Source organism: Chiloscyllium punctatum, chromosome 27 (genome assembly GCF_047496795.1).
Source record: "Chiloscyllium punctatum isolate Juve2018m chromosome 27, sChiPun1.3, whole genome shotgun sequence".
Classification (NCBI taxonomy): Eukaryota; Metazoa; Chordata; class Chondrichthyes; order Orectolobiformes; family Hemiscylliidae; genus Chiloscyllium; species Chiloscyllium punctatum.
Window position 1 is genome coordinate 34,253,393 of NC_092765.1, and position 18,855 is coordinate 34,272,247.

Consider the following 18,855-nt stretch of genomic DNA (forward strand, 5'->3'; position numbering starts at 1 on the left):
TTCAATTATCAGAATGTTTGATTCTCTGAACAAAATAGTCCCCACCTGTATTGTAAGACCCTGTGTTTGATTTTACCTTTTGTGCCAAGGGGTGTTTATGGGGATAGTTGCAAGTATTTGGAACAGTATCATTAAATTGGGATGATCTGTTATGTTTTCAGATAGATTAAGTTATTCAATATTCTGTTCTGTTTTATTTGTGTTACATTTAGTATTCTTGTAAATAAATTCAGTTTTGTTTAAAACTAAGTGGCTTGACCAACTGCATCCCTTCTGGAATATCTGCTGTACACCTGCTTAAAACAACTGGCAAAGTTGGAGTCTGGGCTACTTTCTTGAAATGGTTTGGGGGGTCTGGCCTGGTCCGTAGCAGGTGGGAGAAATAAAGTGGCTCTGATTCTAACTGTAGGTGTGAGGGATATATTCACGAACCGAATATGGGTGGTTGGTCCTGCAAAGTGTTTTGGGGCAGCGACAAACCCCAAAGTGATGAGTGCAGAACCAGCTGTTTAAAAGGCCTGTGTTTGTGTTTTGGGCCTTTATTCTTTCTATTTAAGTAACAACAAGGTTGTCTAAGACTTTCACCAACACCCTTAAATATTCGTTATTCATGTATACCCTCCATATCAAAGTATAGTACTTCCATATCCATTTAAATAGGATACATTATGTGTAGAATTAATTAATTAATTGTGACCTTCAGTTACAACCAAATTGTTTAAAAAAGTCAGAATTCATTCAAATTATTTTAACTGTAGGCCAATAAAAATGTCAATCATCATTTGAAGCATTAATCATAGAAGCTGCAAGGACTGCAGAAGGATCTAGACAGTTTGGGAGAGTGGTCCAGGAAATGGCTGATGAAGTTCAATGTGAGCAATTGCGAGGTCTTGCACTTTGGAAAAACGAATACAAGCATGGACTACTTTCTAAACGGTGAGAAAATTCATAAAGCCAAAGTAGAAAGGGATCTGGGAGTGCTAGTTGAGGATTCTGTGAAGGTAAACATGCAGGTTGAATCCGTGATTAAGAAAGCGAATGCATTTCGCTTTTACCTCAGGATCTCATTTATCTCGAGTGTTGGAATATAAAAGCAGCGATGTGCTACTGAGACTTTATAAAGCTCTGGTTAGGCCCTGTTTGGAGTACTGTGTCCAGTTTTGGGCCCCACACCTCAGGAGGGACATACTGGCACTGGAGCATGTCCAGCAGAGATTCACACGGATGATCCCTGGAATGGTAGGTCTAACATACGAGGAACGGCTGTGGATCCTGGGATTGTACTCATTGGAGTTTAGAAGGTTGAGAGGAGATCTAATAGAAACTTACAAGATAATACATGGCTTGGAAAGGGTGGATGCTAAGAAATTGTTTCCGTTAGGCGAGGAGACTAGGACCCGTGGGCACAGCCTTAGAATTAGAGGGGGTCAATTCAGAACAGAAATTCAGAGACATTTCTTCAGCCAGAGAGTGGTGGGCCTGTGGAATTCATTGCCGCGGAGTGCAGTGGAGGCCGGGACGCTAAATGTCTTCAAGGCAGAGATTGATAAATTCTTGATGTCACAAGGAATTAAGGATTACGGGGAGAATGCGGGTAAGTGGAGTTGAAATGTCCATCAGCCATGATTAAATGGCGGAGTGGACTCGATGGGCTGAATGGCCTTACTTCCACTCCTATGTCTTATGGTCTTCTGGACTTGAAACCTCTTTACCTTGTGAAAATAAACATTATGAAATTGGCAGGATTGATCAGAGAATCATAACTGTCAATCAATCATTAAGCCTGGAAAGCTGTCAGAATGTTTTTCCTGAGGGGCAGCTGATTCAAATGGATGGTGTATGCTTTCAGGTCTGCTTGGGGGTCTGGCTGGCTGAGTTGGTTGGACAGCCTGTGTGAATGGGATTGCAATGCCAAAGTGTGGGGTTTGATCCCTGTTCGAGCTGAGTTGGATTTGGGACCTGCCTCCGTGCACTACACAGATGGAAATTACAGTCCTGAGAGAGAAATCTACTTTTGGATTGAGAACTGAAGAAGAAATTTGGACAGTCTGCTTGACCTGTACAACATTAATTAAATGGTGTTTTTTGAAAGAGGTAGGGCTGGTCTCTTACCAGCTCTCCAGTGAGAGCCCTTCCACCTCAGCAAGATTCTGCCTATGCCTCTAAGGGGCATGCTTGTAATTTAGAATGTGGGAAATCCCATGATAGAAGAACAGTAATGCAATACCTGGATCCCTCATGATCAACACACTAAAGCTCACTGAAAGATTCATTGAAATTCAAGCTCATTTCCCCAATGAGAGTCATCAGAAAGGAAATTATTGAGGTAAAGGTTAGTGGAGCTAAACTGGATAGTCCCTGATGTGTGGATTGCGATACACAATGAATTCACAGTTGTTGATTGAAATGCAAGCAGTACAATGACTTCTTTCTCAATAACCAAGAGGTTCAACAGATCAGACAATGGGAAATGTCAATAAGTCAGTAATAATGAACATGATTTGGAGATGCCGGTGTTGGACTGGGGTGTACAAAGTTAAAAATCACACAACACCAGGTTATAGTCCAACAGGTTTAAGTGGAAGCACACTAGCTTTCGGAGCGACGAGTAATAATGAAGACACAGTGCCATCATTTCATTTCAGGGTTCACAGCCCTCAGCTCAGATACTGACACTGAAAGAACAACAGACTGTAGATTAAAGGCAGTACCTCAAAACAGGATGTTCACAAAAGGCTCCAATCTAGGGAACCATTCCACCAGAATTCCTGTAACCATGACTGGACCTTCTTGAGCCTTGTGGTTCCCTCCCTAATTGCAGGGTTTCATATAGCCTCGAATGGACCTCTTGTCTCCTACTGACACACTGTCTCTGAGATTTTGCCACAACATAGTGGGAGGTTTGTGCGACACTGGCACAATTTCAATCATGTCAGAAAAATGTCCTTTATTAAGTCCTGCATGTCTCCATGGACTGAGCTGCTGATTCCAGGGGCAGCTGGGAAAGTTACCCTGAGGTGGAGCCACATCAGAATGCTATCCCAGGGATTCTAATGGAGTGTTCCAGGCATCCCTGCCTCAGGCTCCAACTCCGAAGGATTAGGAAAATCCTGTCCATGGACTGAAAAAGCAAGGAAGTAACGTTAGAATTTTATAAATAATTTGTTAGACATGGTACAGCTACTTTTGCTCAATTCTCTAATAGCTGGGAGTTTGAATAAGTGAGCGAGAGCCTTGTTTTTGTCAAGTTCAGCGATTCTGATTTCCACTTGAGACAGGAAAACATTACCAGTTTGTGATCAGTGCACCCATCCTATGGATAGCCTTCATTCCGCGAACATACTGACAGATGTGTGCACAAGCTTTTCACTTGGATGAGAAGAGACAGTGAACAAGGCTTAGCAGTTGCCTGTAAACATTGCACCTGCATGTAAATGGGATGCACACATTTCTTCCATTGAGAGTTTAATCCTGAGCTAACTTGAGTTAGTTTGTTCTTTGCTGCTTAGCATTAGTGTATTACTGTTATGATGATGATCAAGCATATAATCGTAAAAACCATGTAAACCTTTATATTGCCAACACAATCTCTTATAAAACTGAAAAAGGCACAAAGGAACAAGGAAGGTGATTTTCAGTTTCATGTTTATCTCGGGTAAAAGGAGAAATGAAGATGCAAGTTCTTTTACGTGATCAGCATTCATTCTTTAGCAAATGACATTTTAAAAGTAAATGAGAGAAAGAGTGAAAGAAAGGAAGATTTGTAAATGCTTGGTCTTAAATTACCAAGCAGAGATCAGAAGTGATGGAGTGTTTCTGTCTCCACAGATACTGCCAGACCTGCTGAGCATTTTCAGCAGCTGCTACTTTTAAATTAGAATTTGTTGTAGATAGCACCAGAATTTTGTTTGAGAAAGAATACCTAATAATGAAACAAATGGATCTCTCTTGCTGACAAGTAGTCTGCTGTCTTGGTGCCATTCTACTAGCTAAAATGTATCTGTGTTTAACTTGGCCTTTCAATTTTCACTCCCTATTAAAGTAATTCAGACAGGAAAGTGCCCGCATGGGAAATCCCAAGTAATATTGCCTGCATGTAAACTCCAATGGTAATTTCGAGGTTAATCATACTTGCTTGTGAAGTTTTGTTCACAAGTCAGAAAAAACACCTGACAAAATTATAGGCTATTTTAAAAAAAGTGAGACAGATTAGTATATGCCATCTGGTATGTGATGGATCCACGCTGAATGCAAGATAAATCGACATATACACATGAACTCTTTTCAGATTATTTGATCTCTATTTTGCCAATGAAGTGGAGTAACATTGTAAATAGGACATGAGTGTAAGTATGCACTCACTGTTCCATTGCACTTCCCTGAAGCTTCACTGCATCTTCAGTCTAATGCTTTTACCAGCAGATCTAACTCATGCTATGGTGCTTGTTCCTTGAGGAATAATAATAAGGGTAATTATTGACTGTAGAATAACTCTTTTTTTTGACTTTTGATTTGATTTATTATTGTCACATGTACCTAGGTAGAGTAAACATTTTGCTTTCCATGCAATACAGGCAGATCACACTATACAAAGAGGATTAGGGTAATAGATCAAAGTGAAGAACACAATGTTACGGCTGCAGAGAAGGTGCCCAAAGACTGAGATTAACCTTAAATTTAAAATTTGAGAGTTCCATTCAGAAGTCTAATAACATCGGGGAAGAGTCTGTTCTTGAATCTGTTGATTTGTATAACTTAACAATGGGGTGTTAATTAATGGAGGTAACAGTGGTTTCCCTGCTAGCTGAGAAGAGACCTTGTTGCCTCCTTTCAGGAAGATGTACCAAATTGTGTCAGTTAAGCATTGTCAGACCTTCCCCAGAACCAAGGAACCCAGGAGTAGAATCTACAAGTTCCTCCCGCATGAACTACCTGGTTAATCAGAGGCTATACATGGTAGTGACAACAGGAGCTGTGATTGCTGCCAGTAAGGTGCACATACAGGACCAGGGTCATCCATGGACTTTGCAGGGCACATTTGTAAGGGGTGGGAGTGACATGTGTGCTGATGTCAGCACCAAGGGAGGGGAAGGGCAACGGAAGCTTGGAAGCAACTCTCGACAAGATTCACTTTTCATACTCCCTGCATAGCGAACCCCTGTCCACCACTGGGTTAATACACTGTAACTGGTGGTGACATAGAAAGAATGAATGGTTGAAACAGGAGTGGGACGATATTAGTTCCCTAACACCATCCCCACTCAGCACTCTCTGGCTTGATTAAATGGCTCCTAACTCACCTTGTGAGACAGTACTGCTCAGAGATTGCCCTAGATGACTGCTCAGTCTGTGACAGGAGGTCTGGTCCATTTTGAGGACTGAGTCTGATTCTACAGCTGGTGAATTGAGATAAGCAAATAGACACTTCACTGTAGCTGGTTTGCTGCAGGACAGGATGTTATTGGAGGGCAAGAGGAATCCAGGACTGCAGCCTACCATATTGTACATGTGAAATGTGATGAAGTATTTTCTGTTCTGCTGGCCTCTTAGCTTCCCAATGCTTTTCCTGCTGTAACAGTGAAAAACATGCACGGCTCAGATTGTGCCCATCTATCCATCAAAACCACAGCTAGCTTTCTACATACCTTAATAAAAACCTGTAAGTCAGAAACTAAAACAGAAATTGCTGGAAAAGTTCAGCAGCATCTGTGGAGAGAAATCAGAGTTAACGTTTCAGGTTGAGTGATCCTAGGGAGCGCTTTTCCAGCAATTTCTATGTTCGCTGCCACACACTTTGTTGGACTGATTTGCATATTAAAAAGTCTTGCTGCTTGAAACATGCTGGCTCTCTGGCCATCACGAGAAAAGCCCCTTTGAGTTCGAAGGAGCTCATGTGCCAGCATAAAAAGTGTGTTAAACCATTTTCAGATGACTGGTGTCTTGCTTTTTTCTGGGCAACACTACTTTAAATCCAACTATAACATTTTGCATTAGGACCCACTCCATTTGACTTGTGCAATTGTATAAATTGGGTTATCAGGAGTCAGGGGTTCCTGTCAGACCTATCTTGATTTAAATTCATTGGAAATGAAGGTCAGAAGAATAGTGAAATGAACTTTCAATTCATCATTCCCCTGTTAATGCTATTGCTCCAAGTTAAAATCTATCCGATTTTTCAGGTGTACCAATGTTTTTTTTGTTGATTATCAGAAAATGTCACTCTTCAATCGGTGTTTTACAATTATAATGATTTGGTACTGATTAATGGTCCTGTTGGTGCTGACCTGTCTATATATTCATTATGACAGTTATCATTTTCTTTTTCTTCAGCATTACACAATGCCTCATGACAATATGTCAGACCAGCCATCAATGACTGCCCAGCAAGTCAAAGAACACTCTAAAGGCAAACTGCGAGATCTGTTCCGACCTCATGGTCTCTCCGTCTCAGGAACTAGGCCTTACTTTCAGAGAGTTCCCTGTCAAAAGTTTGGCCTCACCTCTAAAGCTGTGGTTCCCATTAAAAAACCTGCTGCCAAAAAGTTTGTTACTCTTAGTACAAATGCCTATGAAAGCTCTTGCTGTATTCCTGGATGCCCAAACCGTCATGGCAAGGACAATCACGTACGATGGTTCACTGTTATTCGAGAATCAGAAGCACACACTGCATCTTTGATGAGAGCTATACGATTCACTAATCCAGGGTGGACACCAACATTTCATTCTAAAATATGTGGTCGACATTTCTTTTCGGGACAGATTTCATTTGTCCCTGGGTCTCCTGACTATGTACCTCACTTAAACATGAGTCCCACATTTAGAGTCGTTACTAAGGACAGACGCAGAGAAATTGAATGCAGAGGCAACCCTGCTTCAGTTTCAATCAACAGCAAAAATCCATCCATTTGTTATTCAGTAAATGAGGACAAAATTGTGAATCCACCAAACACGGAGGTACAAAACTTCAAGAGCCTTCATCTACATCCTGCTCTGAAAACACGAAACAAGGTATTGTATGTTTCACTTGCTATTTAGTGCTGCACATTAATCCCACCTTTGAACGCTATTAGTTTTCACTGTTGTTCTTACTTAAACTCAGAAGATGAAAGGATAGGTGAAACGATGTGGGGGTGGTTTTATAGATCTTCCAATTGTGAGCAAGATGGTGGGTGGGACGACTAAATTGGGTAAGAGCAGAAATTTTACTTTCATATAGTGGGTACAAGTTTTGAGATTAAGTCAGTAAGCAGACATTTGTGACGATCAGGACTCATGCTGACCTTATCTACTATTTGTATTAAACTAAAACATTTGCAAATGTGCTCTGCCCTCACAATAAAGCCAGTGGCGCATAAGTGCCTTGTGGCAGTAGGTTCATCTTTGTTTTAAAGGGGGTGTGCAACAATTAGCTTTGTGTAGCTGTTTCTGAAGTCTGTGGTTTTCCTTGTTAAACTCTGCGGCACAAAGGAAGGGAGTAGGAGAATTCCAATATGCATGGAGACTTGTGGGCATGGCAAGGAGGAGAGGAAGGGAGAGGGCCTGAAGTCCTGCATTTGATCAGGGGGTGATTAGGATTTTCAGTCAAAGTAACAAAATAAGTGGCATAAAAGTTATTTCCATATAGAGTCACACAGCATGGAAATAGGCCCTTCTGTCCAACTTGTCCATGCCAACCAGGTTTTCCAAACAGAACTAGTCCCATTTGCCTGCATTTGGCCTATATCCCTTTAACCCTTTCCTATTCATGTACCTGTTCAAATGTCTTTTAAATGTTGTCATTGTATCTACTTCTACCACTTCTTCTGCCAGCTCATTCCATATATGCACCACACTCTGTATGAAAAAGTTGCCCCTCAGGTCCCTTTTAAATCTTTCCCCTCTCATCTTAAACCTATGCCCTCAAGTTTGGACTCCCCTACCCTGGAGAAAAGACTTTGGCTATTCATCTTATCTGTGCCCCTCATGATTTTATAAACTTCTACAAGGGCAACCCTCAGCCTCTGATGCTCCAGGGAAAGAAAGCCCCAACCTATCCAACTCTCCTTCTAACTCAAACCTTATATATGTTGTGATCAAAGCTTGGCTGGCAGCATCCTTACAGGGCTTTGAATTCACTTCCAACATTTCAATTATCCCAGCTAAAGGTCATCTCAGACAATGCCCTTTGCATTGCAATGGCCAGCTGAACCTGCCGTGCCCTGCAAAGCACAAAACACTGGACAGACATGAATATTCAGTAAAGATAGAACGCGAAACTACAACATTGTTTATTTCAAATAAAGAAATGCCCCTAACTTCCCTGCATTCATCAATGTGTGCCAAGCATGAGGCATGCGAGTACGTTTTGCTCTATGACTAAGCTAGACTCAACAATGATGGCATACACATGAATAAAGTGAACCCAGTGTAATGTGAAATACTTACAAGTTAAATTTAAATTTGGAAAACACCTGAACCATCTTTGTTCTCCCAATCAGTCTTCCTTCCACGTTCAGTTCCCCACACTTTAAAGGCAGGTGTCTGATGAGTGAATTAACTCATCACTTCTCAAAACCTTCTCCCGCCAACAAAGCTGAAAGCAGCAGTGCGATGAAATACTCTACACTTGCTCAGGTAAGTGCCAGTCACGAGCACTCAACGAGTTCAATACTGTCCACGTCAAGCAGTCCACTTGATCTTCATCCCATTCAGTTGGCTGATATCCTCCTGCCATGCTGTGGCTGCAGTGTACACTATCTACAGCACGTACTGCAGAAAGTCTCCAAGGCTGCTTCAACAAAATCTCTCAGAGCCAGGACTTCCACCACTGAGAAACTCAAGGACAGCAGGTACTTGTATATACCAAGTTCCCTTCCAAGTCACATATCACCATACCTGCATTATTGCTGAGTCAAAATGCTTGACATCCCTATTAAGCAGTACTATGACAATACCTTCACCAAACAAATTATAGTGTTTCAAAAAGAAAGCTCATCTCTATCCTCTCAAGATCGATTCGAGACAAATGCAGATTTTTTTCCAATGGCACCAACATCTCCAATAATAATTTTTGAAAAGTGGGAGAAGGATATAATATGGGTTGAGCCAGTGGCCCTTTCAGTTTCTAGGTATGTAGTGGAGAGGGAAATTTCTAGAAGGTTTGTTGGGAAGGAAAGGGAATCTCCAAGGTAAGTGGTCTGTAATTATCATTGCGTTGTCTGTGGAAGCACTCATCTCCATTCTTCACACGAGCTATTGACCTTCAGACTGTTTGGAAAACTTCAGCCACATCACTGTTCAGGCAGCTATAGTCAAATCCTGTCACCGTCTGATTGGCCTAGTCAGACACTGATTTGCATAAATCCTTGAGGCTTAAGTCAACCTTGAGCTTGTGTCTCGGTAACCTGTGCTTTAACATCAGAGATGGCATTAAACAATTGAGTTCCAAAAATCAGAAAAATAAGGAACAAGACTGGTGTAATCTCTCTGGCTATTTTCTTGCAATCTTAGTGTCATAAAGAGTTCGCATTTAAAATAAGCAGTTGCTTATGTCAATCAAAACAGATTTACCCAGGATATTTGATAATAATTTGCAATAATATCATTTTCAAAGCTACCAGTTATAGAGCCTTTTGTGATCTCTGTATTTTGGGCAGAAATTGAAGACGCAAGCATAATGATTCACTGAAATGATGATGTGCTTTAGATGCTTTAAACTAATACAAGTGAAAGGAAGGTGAAAATCTGCAAACCAAACTCAGAATAAAAAAAACTACAAGCATCCCTATGTTATCTCAAGAGTATTCTATTTAATGTGTAATGGCAGATCAGTAATCCAAAAGTTCTTTTATCACAAGGCTGTATGGTTTCACAAATAATTTAGTGCAATTGATGATAATAAATCCATTATGATAGTCAATGAAAAATGTAGTTTTATAAAATCTGAAATACCACTGTAGTAGGTTGGGACTGACAACCATCACTTCATCCAAAATAATGTTGAAATAGATTTTTGTGACAACAAAAGTAATCAAGACAAGAAATTTGTATTGATTTTGAGTAGCTCGAAAGTGACTGTAATAAAAGCATAGCTATGAAATATTTCACCACAGCATCACATCAGTTATAATGACCATTGAGTATTTTGAGAAAATTGTGTTCTCTTGAAAGCACATGCCATAAATGGTGAGACTGTTGATTGTCTCTACTTGAACTCCATTTCACCACTTGTTCTCCATTTCCTTTGATACCTTTACCCAAGAAAAAAGTATTGATCCAAGAATGGTTAGAAAGCTAACCCAGCATGCATATTCTTTTCAGATCGTGGAGGAGTGGAGAGCTGGGGAATGAGGGAGTACTGTTCTATATTCATACTTTCCCTTGGTAACAAGTGTTTCCTGATTTCATTGTATTTTAAAATTATACTTTCTTGTTCTGCACTCTCACAGGAAAAGAAATAGTCTATCTGTGCAGACTTTTCTTGCAAGCATTGGGAAATGATATCGGGCCAAATGGGGCTCCCAAGCATACACTTACTGGGAAATAGACTGACGAAGCTATTTTCCCCAGAGGCGCCTTCCTAGTTGCTGTCCTGTTAAGAATAGCAGTCAGGTTCCCAAAGTTGTAGCCTAATGACATGATCCACAGCTCTATAACCATAGCAGGCCACCCAAGAGAGGTGAGCACTGTTGCGGCAGGTAGGAGACAGAGAGTGAGTAATTAGATATTTCAGAGACAAAAATGCAGCAGGCTTCAGGATTGAAAGGGAAAACCCTTCAGTTGAATTGCTGGGCCAGCAGGGGATATTTGACCTGCCAAGGACTTTCTCTTTCGGAGTTGAGCCTCCAAAGGATATTTCTGGGAGGTTGTCTTTACGGATCTGGCAGCCTTTCTGTGCAGTGGGAGCCATTCTGAATGCTGCCCTTAATTTGACCATTAACTATTTAAGTTGTTGGCCTACCTCTCTTCATCTGTTTTGAAAGCTACGTCTTGGAAACATTTTGTGATTAAGACCAATGATTCATTAACTTTTTTGGTTACTTTTGAAGCAGTGAACTTGCTTTTACTGCAAGAATACCTGCACCTGAAAATCTGTTTAACCTTCCATGGATAGTCATTATTAAGAAAGTATTCCAATTTGACTTTCTATGTCTTTATAGCCTTCTGACTTCTGGGTCTTGTTGATGCAAACAATTTGCCTATCCGCCTAGTTTCTCCTGATTAAGTATGATCAAACTCAAATTCTAATATGTTTATCTGAGGTATATTTTTGATCATTTTTATGATTGACTGCAACATTGATCATTCAAAGAGGATCCTTTTTACAAGCTCAGTTACCTTATTCTCATTTTGAGATATACAAAATCTGTTGAAATAACTTGATTATTTGAATATAAAAATAAATCTGTTTATTAGAATGGTCATGTGTTTGCTACCATTTCATTGAGATAGAAAACATATTTTTGATGCACACCTCTGCTATTGATCTGAAGAGATTAGCATTTATTTATTTTACAAAGAACAGCCAAATAGACTTAACTCTGTATATCTACTTAAATCTGTTACAAGTATATAAATGAGTAATACTAGACTCTTAACCTTTTATCTTTGTGCTGCCAAATGTGTGCATTCACCTGAAACAAAAAGAGAAATTGCTGGAGAAACTCAACAGGTCAGGCAGCATCTGTGGAGAGAAAGAAGTGTTAATGTTTCAAATTTATAGAATCCCTACAGTGTGGAAACAGGCCCTTCGGCCCAAAAGGTCTACACTTACGCTCCAAAGAGTAACCCACCCAGACCCATTCCCCTATTTACCCCTGACCTAGGCATCCCTGAACACTGTGGGCAATTTAGCATGGCCAATTCACCTAATCTACACACCTTTGGATTATGGAAGGAAACTGGAGCACCCAGAGGAAATCCACACAGACACTGGGAGAGTGTGCAAACTCCACACAGACAGTTGCCAGAGGCTGAAAATAAACCTCGGTCTCTCGTGCTATGAAGTACTAACCACTAAACCATTGTGCCGCCCCAGACCCTGCATGTGCATTCACCTGTCTGGTGCTGACACAGGAAGTCTCCAGACAATAAAATTCTATATTTCAACCATGCCGTGTCAGTCTACAGTTTAATTGCAGCTCTGGTTTTAACACACATTTTCTTATGTTTAGATTTCTAATATTCAAATTCAGAGAGATTGAAAATGGAAGACAGAGAGAATTGGTGGAAAGCAAAGTGATTGTTACAATATAAAAGAAATTACTAAATCTTTGGAGAAGAACTTATATTTTGCACTGAGCATGATATGATATGTTTGACATTAGAAGATAATGTATCGTCCCATTCCTCATCAATACTGCCACGGTTAAGTTCTTAGGATGCAAAGAATAGAATGATAACCTACATCAGTTACATGACCTTGAAAAAGCATAATTCTGTAAATTGGGAACATTATTCTCAACCCAAATTCTGCAACTTCTTATTGTGGAATGATAATACTTTTTATTACATAGCATCATCTTCTGGAAGAAGATCTCTATTAGGGCCTCAAGACTTTATGTTGTTGAACGGTGTGTTGCCAAAATAGTGGTACCTGAACTCAGATTCGATTTCTGAATATATCAATGTGTCTTGCAGCTATCCTTTTTAAAAATTCATTCATGGATGTAGACACCTCTCAGAAGGCTATTTTTGCCCATCCCAAACTGACCTTGAGAGAGTGATGGTAAGCTGCCTTCTTGAAATGTTGCAGTCCAGGTATAAGTGGTGTAAGTACACCCACAATGTTTTTAGAGAGCGAGTTCTCAGATTTTGTCCTCACAACAGTAATGAAACTGTGTTATCGTTCCAAGTCAGAGTGGTGTGTGGTTTGGCAGACACTTGTAGGTGGTGTTCCATTGTTCCTGTTGCTTTTTCTTGTCCTTCTGGTAGTGGAAGTTGGCTGGTGCTGACAAAGAAATCTTGATAAGTTAGTGCATCAGTGGTGACGGGATTGAATGCTGAAAATATTAGAAGAGCTGACAATCATGTGAATGCTTTATCTTGGATGCTGTTGAGCTTCCTCAGTGTTAGCTATAAATCCTATCACTCAGTATCCTTTCCAGTACTTTGCTTATCACAGATATGAAACTGACTGGTCTGTAATTCCCGGGGACTTCCTTTTTCCCTTTCTTGAACAGAAGAATAACATTCATCTCCCTCCAATTATCCAGTCCTACTCCTGTGGAGAGTGAGAATGTAAAGACCATCGCCAGAGGTGCAGCAATCTCATTCCTCACTTCCCGAAGGATAGATCTGGTCCGGCCCTTGATGCATCGTAGAATATCCAGCATATCCAGCACATGTTAAAGCTGCACTGATCCAGGCAAGTGGACAGGCTTTGAGGAATCAGGAGGTGTGTTAAACACCACAGAATTCCCAGTCTCTGACCTGCTGTTATATCCACAGAATGAATGGCTATTCTATTTCATTTTCTGATTGATATAACCTAGGGTATTGAGAGTGAAGGATTCATCATGAATCATGGCATTGAATGTCAAGGGACAGTTGATCAATTCTTTCTTGTTGGACAGAGTCATTGTGTTAACCTTATCTGACACAAATGTTATTTGCCACTTATCAATTTTGTCCAGGTCTTTATATATTTGGACATGAAAATCTTCAGTATCTCAGGGGTTTATTATCGCTGTTGAATATTGTGCAGTCATCAGTTTAAAACCACTCTATGGACAATGTTGGGCTGTTGCTTGCCTATTCTGTTGGGCAAATAAGGAGAAAGTGAGGACTGCAGATGCTAGAGAATAAGAGTTAAAAAGGGTAGTCTTGGAAAACGTTCTCAATTTTGGCACAAGTACCTAGTCATTGGTAAAATGGACTGGGCAAAGGCTTTTATCATTTCCAGTGGCTTGATCGATGCCAGATGGTCCATCCATTCAGCTAGTCCATTTCAGTGGGCATTTAAGAGTCAAACTCATTGATATGGGTCTGGAGGCACATGTAAGGAAGACCTGGTAATGATGGCAGATTTTCCTTCCCTAAAAGACATTAGTGAACTAGATGTGTTTTTATGACAAACAGCAATAGGTAATGGTCACCATGATTTCATAATTGAAGTTGAATGTCATCACATACTTGTGCGAGGATTCATACCCAAGTCACCAGAGCATTACCCAGGATCTGGATGTAGGTTTGCTCACTGAGCTGGAAGGTTCATGAGAAAAAGAACCAGAAATGACATCACCATCAGAAATGACATCACCAACTCAAAGAAACCCAAACATATAAATAGAAAGCAGGAATCATCAGCAGTGCTTTGTCCGGAGGTTCACGGAAGATGTTACCTCGTGTGGTGACAAAACATCTGAAAATGAATCTTCCAGCTCAGCAAGCAAACCTACATCCAGAGCTACAAATCTTCTCAAAACTCACCATTACCCAGGATGATTGGTGTTCCGAAGGAAAATCATATGGATTTCAAAATTATAACTCTGTTTCTTTTTCCATAGATGCAACCAGTCCTGCTGAGTTTCTCCAGCAGCTTATTTCAGATATTCAGCATCCACAGCACTTAGCTTCTATTCTCTGGGTTACTCATCCAATGTCAATACCTTCAAATGCTGCCTCTACTAGTGTAGGGGGATTGAATATTGGTTTCCTGTTTTCCTTTCATGTAATAATATAACAATAATGCAATCCTAAACAAACTAGACATATTTACCAGACAAATATATGTGTAATTGTCCACTCAGGTACTATAAGAAACTTGCACACAACTGAGATAAGAATTTGTTAGTTAACCAAAAAATCCTGCATCCATCATGACCATTGAATGAGATAAGTGAATTCCTTGTATTGGAAGCTCCTCCTATTTAACTCAATAAACCAAATTTACATCAATAAACCAAACTCCTTTCACTCAAGTACATTATTTGAAAGTTCAAGACAGAGAAACAATCACTTTATTATGACAAGGAATTTGACTTTGAAGGAAAATTCTGAAAATTGAAAATAAGGAGTAAGTGTCACTTCCATGTCAGTCAAAATGCATTCTTCTGGAGCATTTCCATCAAAATTAGCAATATTTTCACCTTTGTGAACTGTCGTAGAGTTGTATAGGGATTATGATCCTACCTCGTTCTGTTTATGGACCTCAGCATAAATCATTAATTTGTCAGGATTGGATCATTTGTGACTTTTTCATTATCTCTGCTGCATCCTTTACATTCAATTTCTTAGAACTACTAAAACCTTTGAAAAATAATTGTTGCTACTATGGTTTATGGAATAGTTTCTTCCACTTACTTGGTTCTCCAGTCTCTCTTAACATTGCGTTACTTGTGTCATAGTGAATCACACCAAATTTTGATGTTTTATTCTGCAGATTTCTGTAGTTCCATTGTTATCACTGTCCCTTAATTATGAATGCTTCTATACCTCCTACTACTAGGCTTGACTTTATGAATTCCTATGACCCACTCTGCTTTGTAGGTTTGCCCACAATTCATCAGTTATCCTGATTGTGTTACATTTTTTGGTTTATTGTCATTTGTCTTGTGAATGTTTTGGGTGACACTGCTGCCTCACAATGCCAGGGACCTGGTTCAGTCTTCGGTGGCTGTCTGCGTGGAGTTTGCATGTTCTCCCTGTGTCTGCGTGGATTTCCACCGGGTATTCCGGTTCCCTCCCACAGTCCAAAGATATGAGGGTTAGGTGGATTGGCCAGGCCAAATTGCCCGTAGTGTTCGGGGATGTGTAGGCTTGGTGCATTAGCCATGGGAAATGCAGGGTTATAGGGTAGGGGGATGGGTCTGGGTGGGATACGCTTCGGAAGGTCAGTGTGGACTTGTCGGGCTGAATGGTCTGTTTACACACTGTTGGAAATCTATATTATGAACACCATCACCTGCAAGTTTATAGTCTGTGTGGAAAGAACTATATGGATCTGTCTTTTAAACTGTTGATGAGGAGCAGCCTTGATTTGGCATAGCTATCTGAAAATCTTAGCAAGTTGTTTTGCACTTGTTTATCATGGATTTTTATTCTTATTTTATTGGACAAGAAGTGCATTCTGCATTCAACTGAGGGGGGTGAGAAGAAGAGGTAATATGTTGAACACCTGATTTTCCTACACGTTTTGGAAGGACATGCTGCTGACCACTATTAAATGAACTTTTTTGAGGTACATAAACATACTGAATATGATGGTCAATGTGTCAACAGCTGTTGTATTAATGGTACTTTTCATTGGTCTCACAAAATGGGAGTTGAACTCGTCAGTCAACAGAATGTAATTGTATCCTTGGACATGGCAAGGTTTAGAAATGATCTCAATTGGAAGGAGGGATTCTTCTGATTGTTAAGTTTATGGAGTTTACAAGTTTCATGCATCCTTGTTACTGCTAGGTAATGTATGGATTGGCGTACCAACCTCTTGGTTTATCTGCATCCACAAGACCTACATCTGAATGCTCTAGAATGTTTAGATGTTGAGCTTGCAGAATTAACACCTTGTTTGTCTTCGAAGATTACATCCCTAAACTGACTTATTGAACTCTGAATGACCAGAATGAACATGCCAGCTCAGGAACCTGCTAGATGTGATCAGGCCATTCAATGAAGATGATCTTTTTCTGCTATTGCAGCTAGTCATTATCTGACATAGCTTGTTCAATCTGCTCTGCTTCACTGTGACCAAAATGAATGAGATTGTTGTTAAGACTGTCTTCTAACTCAGATTAAATAATGTTCATTGTTCATCTAAAGAAATATCCTTGTTCTTAGGATTTGGAAAATGGGCATCAGACATAATCATTTAGGAACTGGTTTGTATTGAACTTCTAAACAGTATCCTTAGATCTTTACAAATAATAGTTGGAATCATCTAGGTGAACTTGTGAGATGTTTCCTTCTGATTATTTCTAATGTATTGTGTTTATTTGAGTAATGAAATACATACCAAAAAGGCCTATATGAAACTGTTGAATTACAAAATCTAAGAGTTTCTCTTTCAGTGTTGTAGTAGTGGGCCTCAGCTATTGTAAGGACATTGAATGAAGTACTTTGAGATTGTTGTCCTATCATGGACATGGTCCAGTGCCTTTCTGGGATGCATTCCACTTTGAGGTATCATAATGTTGAAGAGTCCACAAATGGGATGGTTGAGCATTTTTAAAAATTGAAAATTATGTTGGTGATTTTACTGCTATTTGCATGGTATTTTTTTTAGTGAGGATCATGAATAGGATGTACCTTGCTTGGAAAATTTGGAATAAACAGAGAGAAAAAGTTGAAAAATCGAAGACTTCTTTGTAAATCACCTTTTTCTCATATTGGCATTTCGCATACATTATCTATTTTGGTAGGATCAGGTCTAAGACTAGTTAGTGAGTAGATTGAACTGAAGAAATCGATTTGGCTCATGTTGATTTGCCATTTTTACAGTTATCAACAAGACCATGTTTCCTTGCTGTCATGATTTGATGGCCGTTTGAGCTGTGCTTACATTCTGAGGATTGCAATGTCATCTTAATGATAAAATCCATATGCGTTTGGTTTATATACTGACTGATGGATAGTACAAATGGTAATCTGAGGAAATTTTATCGAGCAAAATTGTTCTAAATGGCGTCATTTACTGTGACTCAAGGTTAAGATATATGGACCGTTATTCAAGCTTGGAAAGATGCTCAGCACATTGGGAATTTGCGATTAAGCTGTTCCAACATGGCTAGCTTGTGTACGCATCAGTTTAGTGCAATATTTAGTTGCCTTTGATCGAAACATACATGCACATTGGTTTCTTTCTTTAAAATTCAACAAATGCACCAGTCAGTATATTGCTTAATTCTCTGGATGATGTTGCTTTGTAATGTGGAATCTGATTCCAGTTTGAGATTTTCTGGAATGTGAATTATATGAAAAGCTGCACTGACAAGAAGAATCAATGATTTATTGCCATATCTTTCAGATGTAATACTACATTGCCTTTAAAGTTACCAATCGCATCAAAAGTGCCTGGGTAAATTTTAGACAGGTCACAGATAGACACAATTCAGTAGTGTGGAATCTGGGAGTTCAATTGATACATTTGTTACCTTGTGGATTGCATTAATACTCAGATTTGGGCATGCTGATAGAATTGTTACAGGTGGACCTCCTGTTGAAACAATATAAAAGCTTTCAGGTGTACAACCAAGGAGCTGTGTTGACATTTACATTTCAGATAAGTCAGTTTCAGTGAAATCACATTCTTACACCTACCTGTCTGTTTGACTTGGCTGTTGGTATAACATAAACCCATGGTTGAATATTGTAAAAGTTGACTCAAACATTTAAGTTGATATTCTAAAATCTGGAAAATTTGTCAGGACCTTTGCGGTCATCATTTAAATTACTGGAGGATTTGACACTTCTTGGTCCTTCATCTCCCAAAGAAAAAAAATATAATTGTCAATCTTTCTTTGTCAGTTATTTGTTGATCAAAGAAGTAAAGATTGATTTTTTTCTTTCAAGAACTGAGGTTCTTATAGAATCGCAATGGAGTGCTAATCCATGTTCAGATATTTGCTGTCCATCATCGTTGTGCTCTTTAAAAATATTAGTGTAAGAATCTGTGTTGCATGATTTTTTTAAACTTTTCTGTTGCTTCTCTTCTTTGAATGTTGTGGCTGCTTTAAAAATGGCAGGATTGGGCTTGTAGGTAGCAGTCACAAGAAGAAGGAGGTAGTAATGACATAATTCTTTTTTAATTTGCATACTACTTTCTAAATAGGAGTGGAGGAATCAGTCAATATCATTAAAGGTGAGACCTTTTTATTGGCTAAATCCTTCTTTGTGTTTTCTTATGTATGTTGTTCTTGGAGTGCTTTTGCAGGC

General features: G+C 39.5%; 1 protein-coding gene across 10 annotated transcripts in view; it reads left to right on the forward strand.

Moving 5' to 3' along the window:
- The window catches only part of LOC140453642 (zinc finger MYM-type protein 4-like), a 202,647-nt gene that overhangs the window by 66,263 nt on the left and 117,529 nt on the right, over window positions 1–18,855 (forward strand). For 8 of the 10 annotated variants that reach the window (XM_072548508.1, XM_072548513.1, XM_072548510.1 and 5 more), the window contains one exon: window positions 6,331–7,008. The exons of the other annotated variants lie outside the window; for them this stretch is intronic. In XM_072548508.1, the coding sequence (XP_072404609.1) occupies window positions 6,331–7,008 (678 nt within the window). The remainder of the gene's footprint in view (window positions 1–6,330; window positions 7,009–18,855) is intronic. 10 annotated transcript variants of the gene reach the window in all.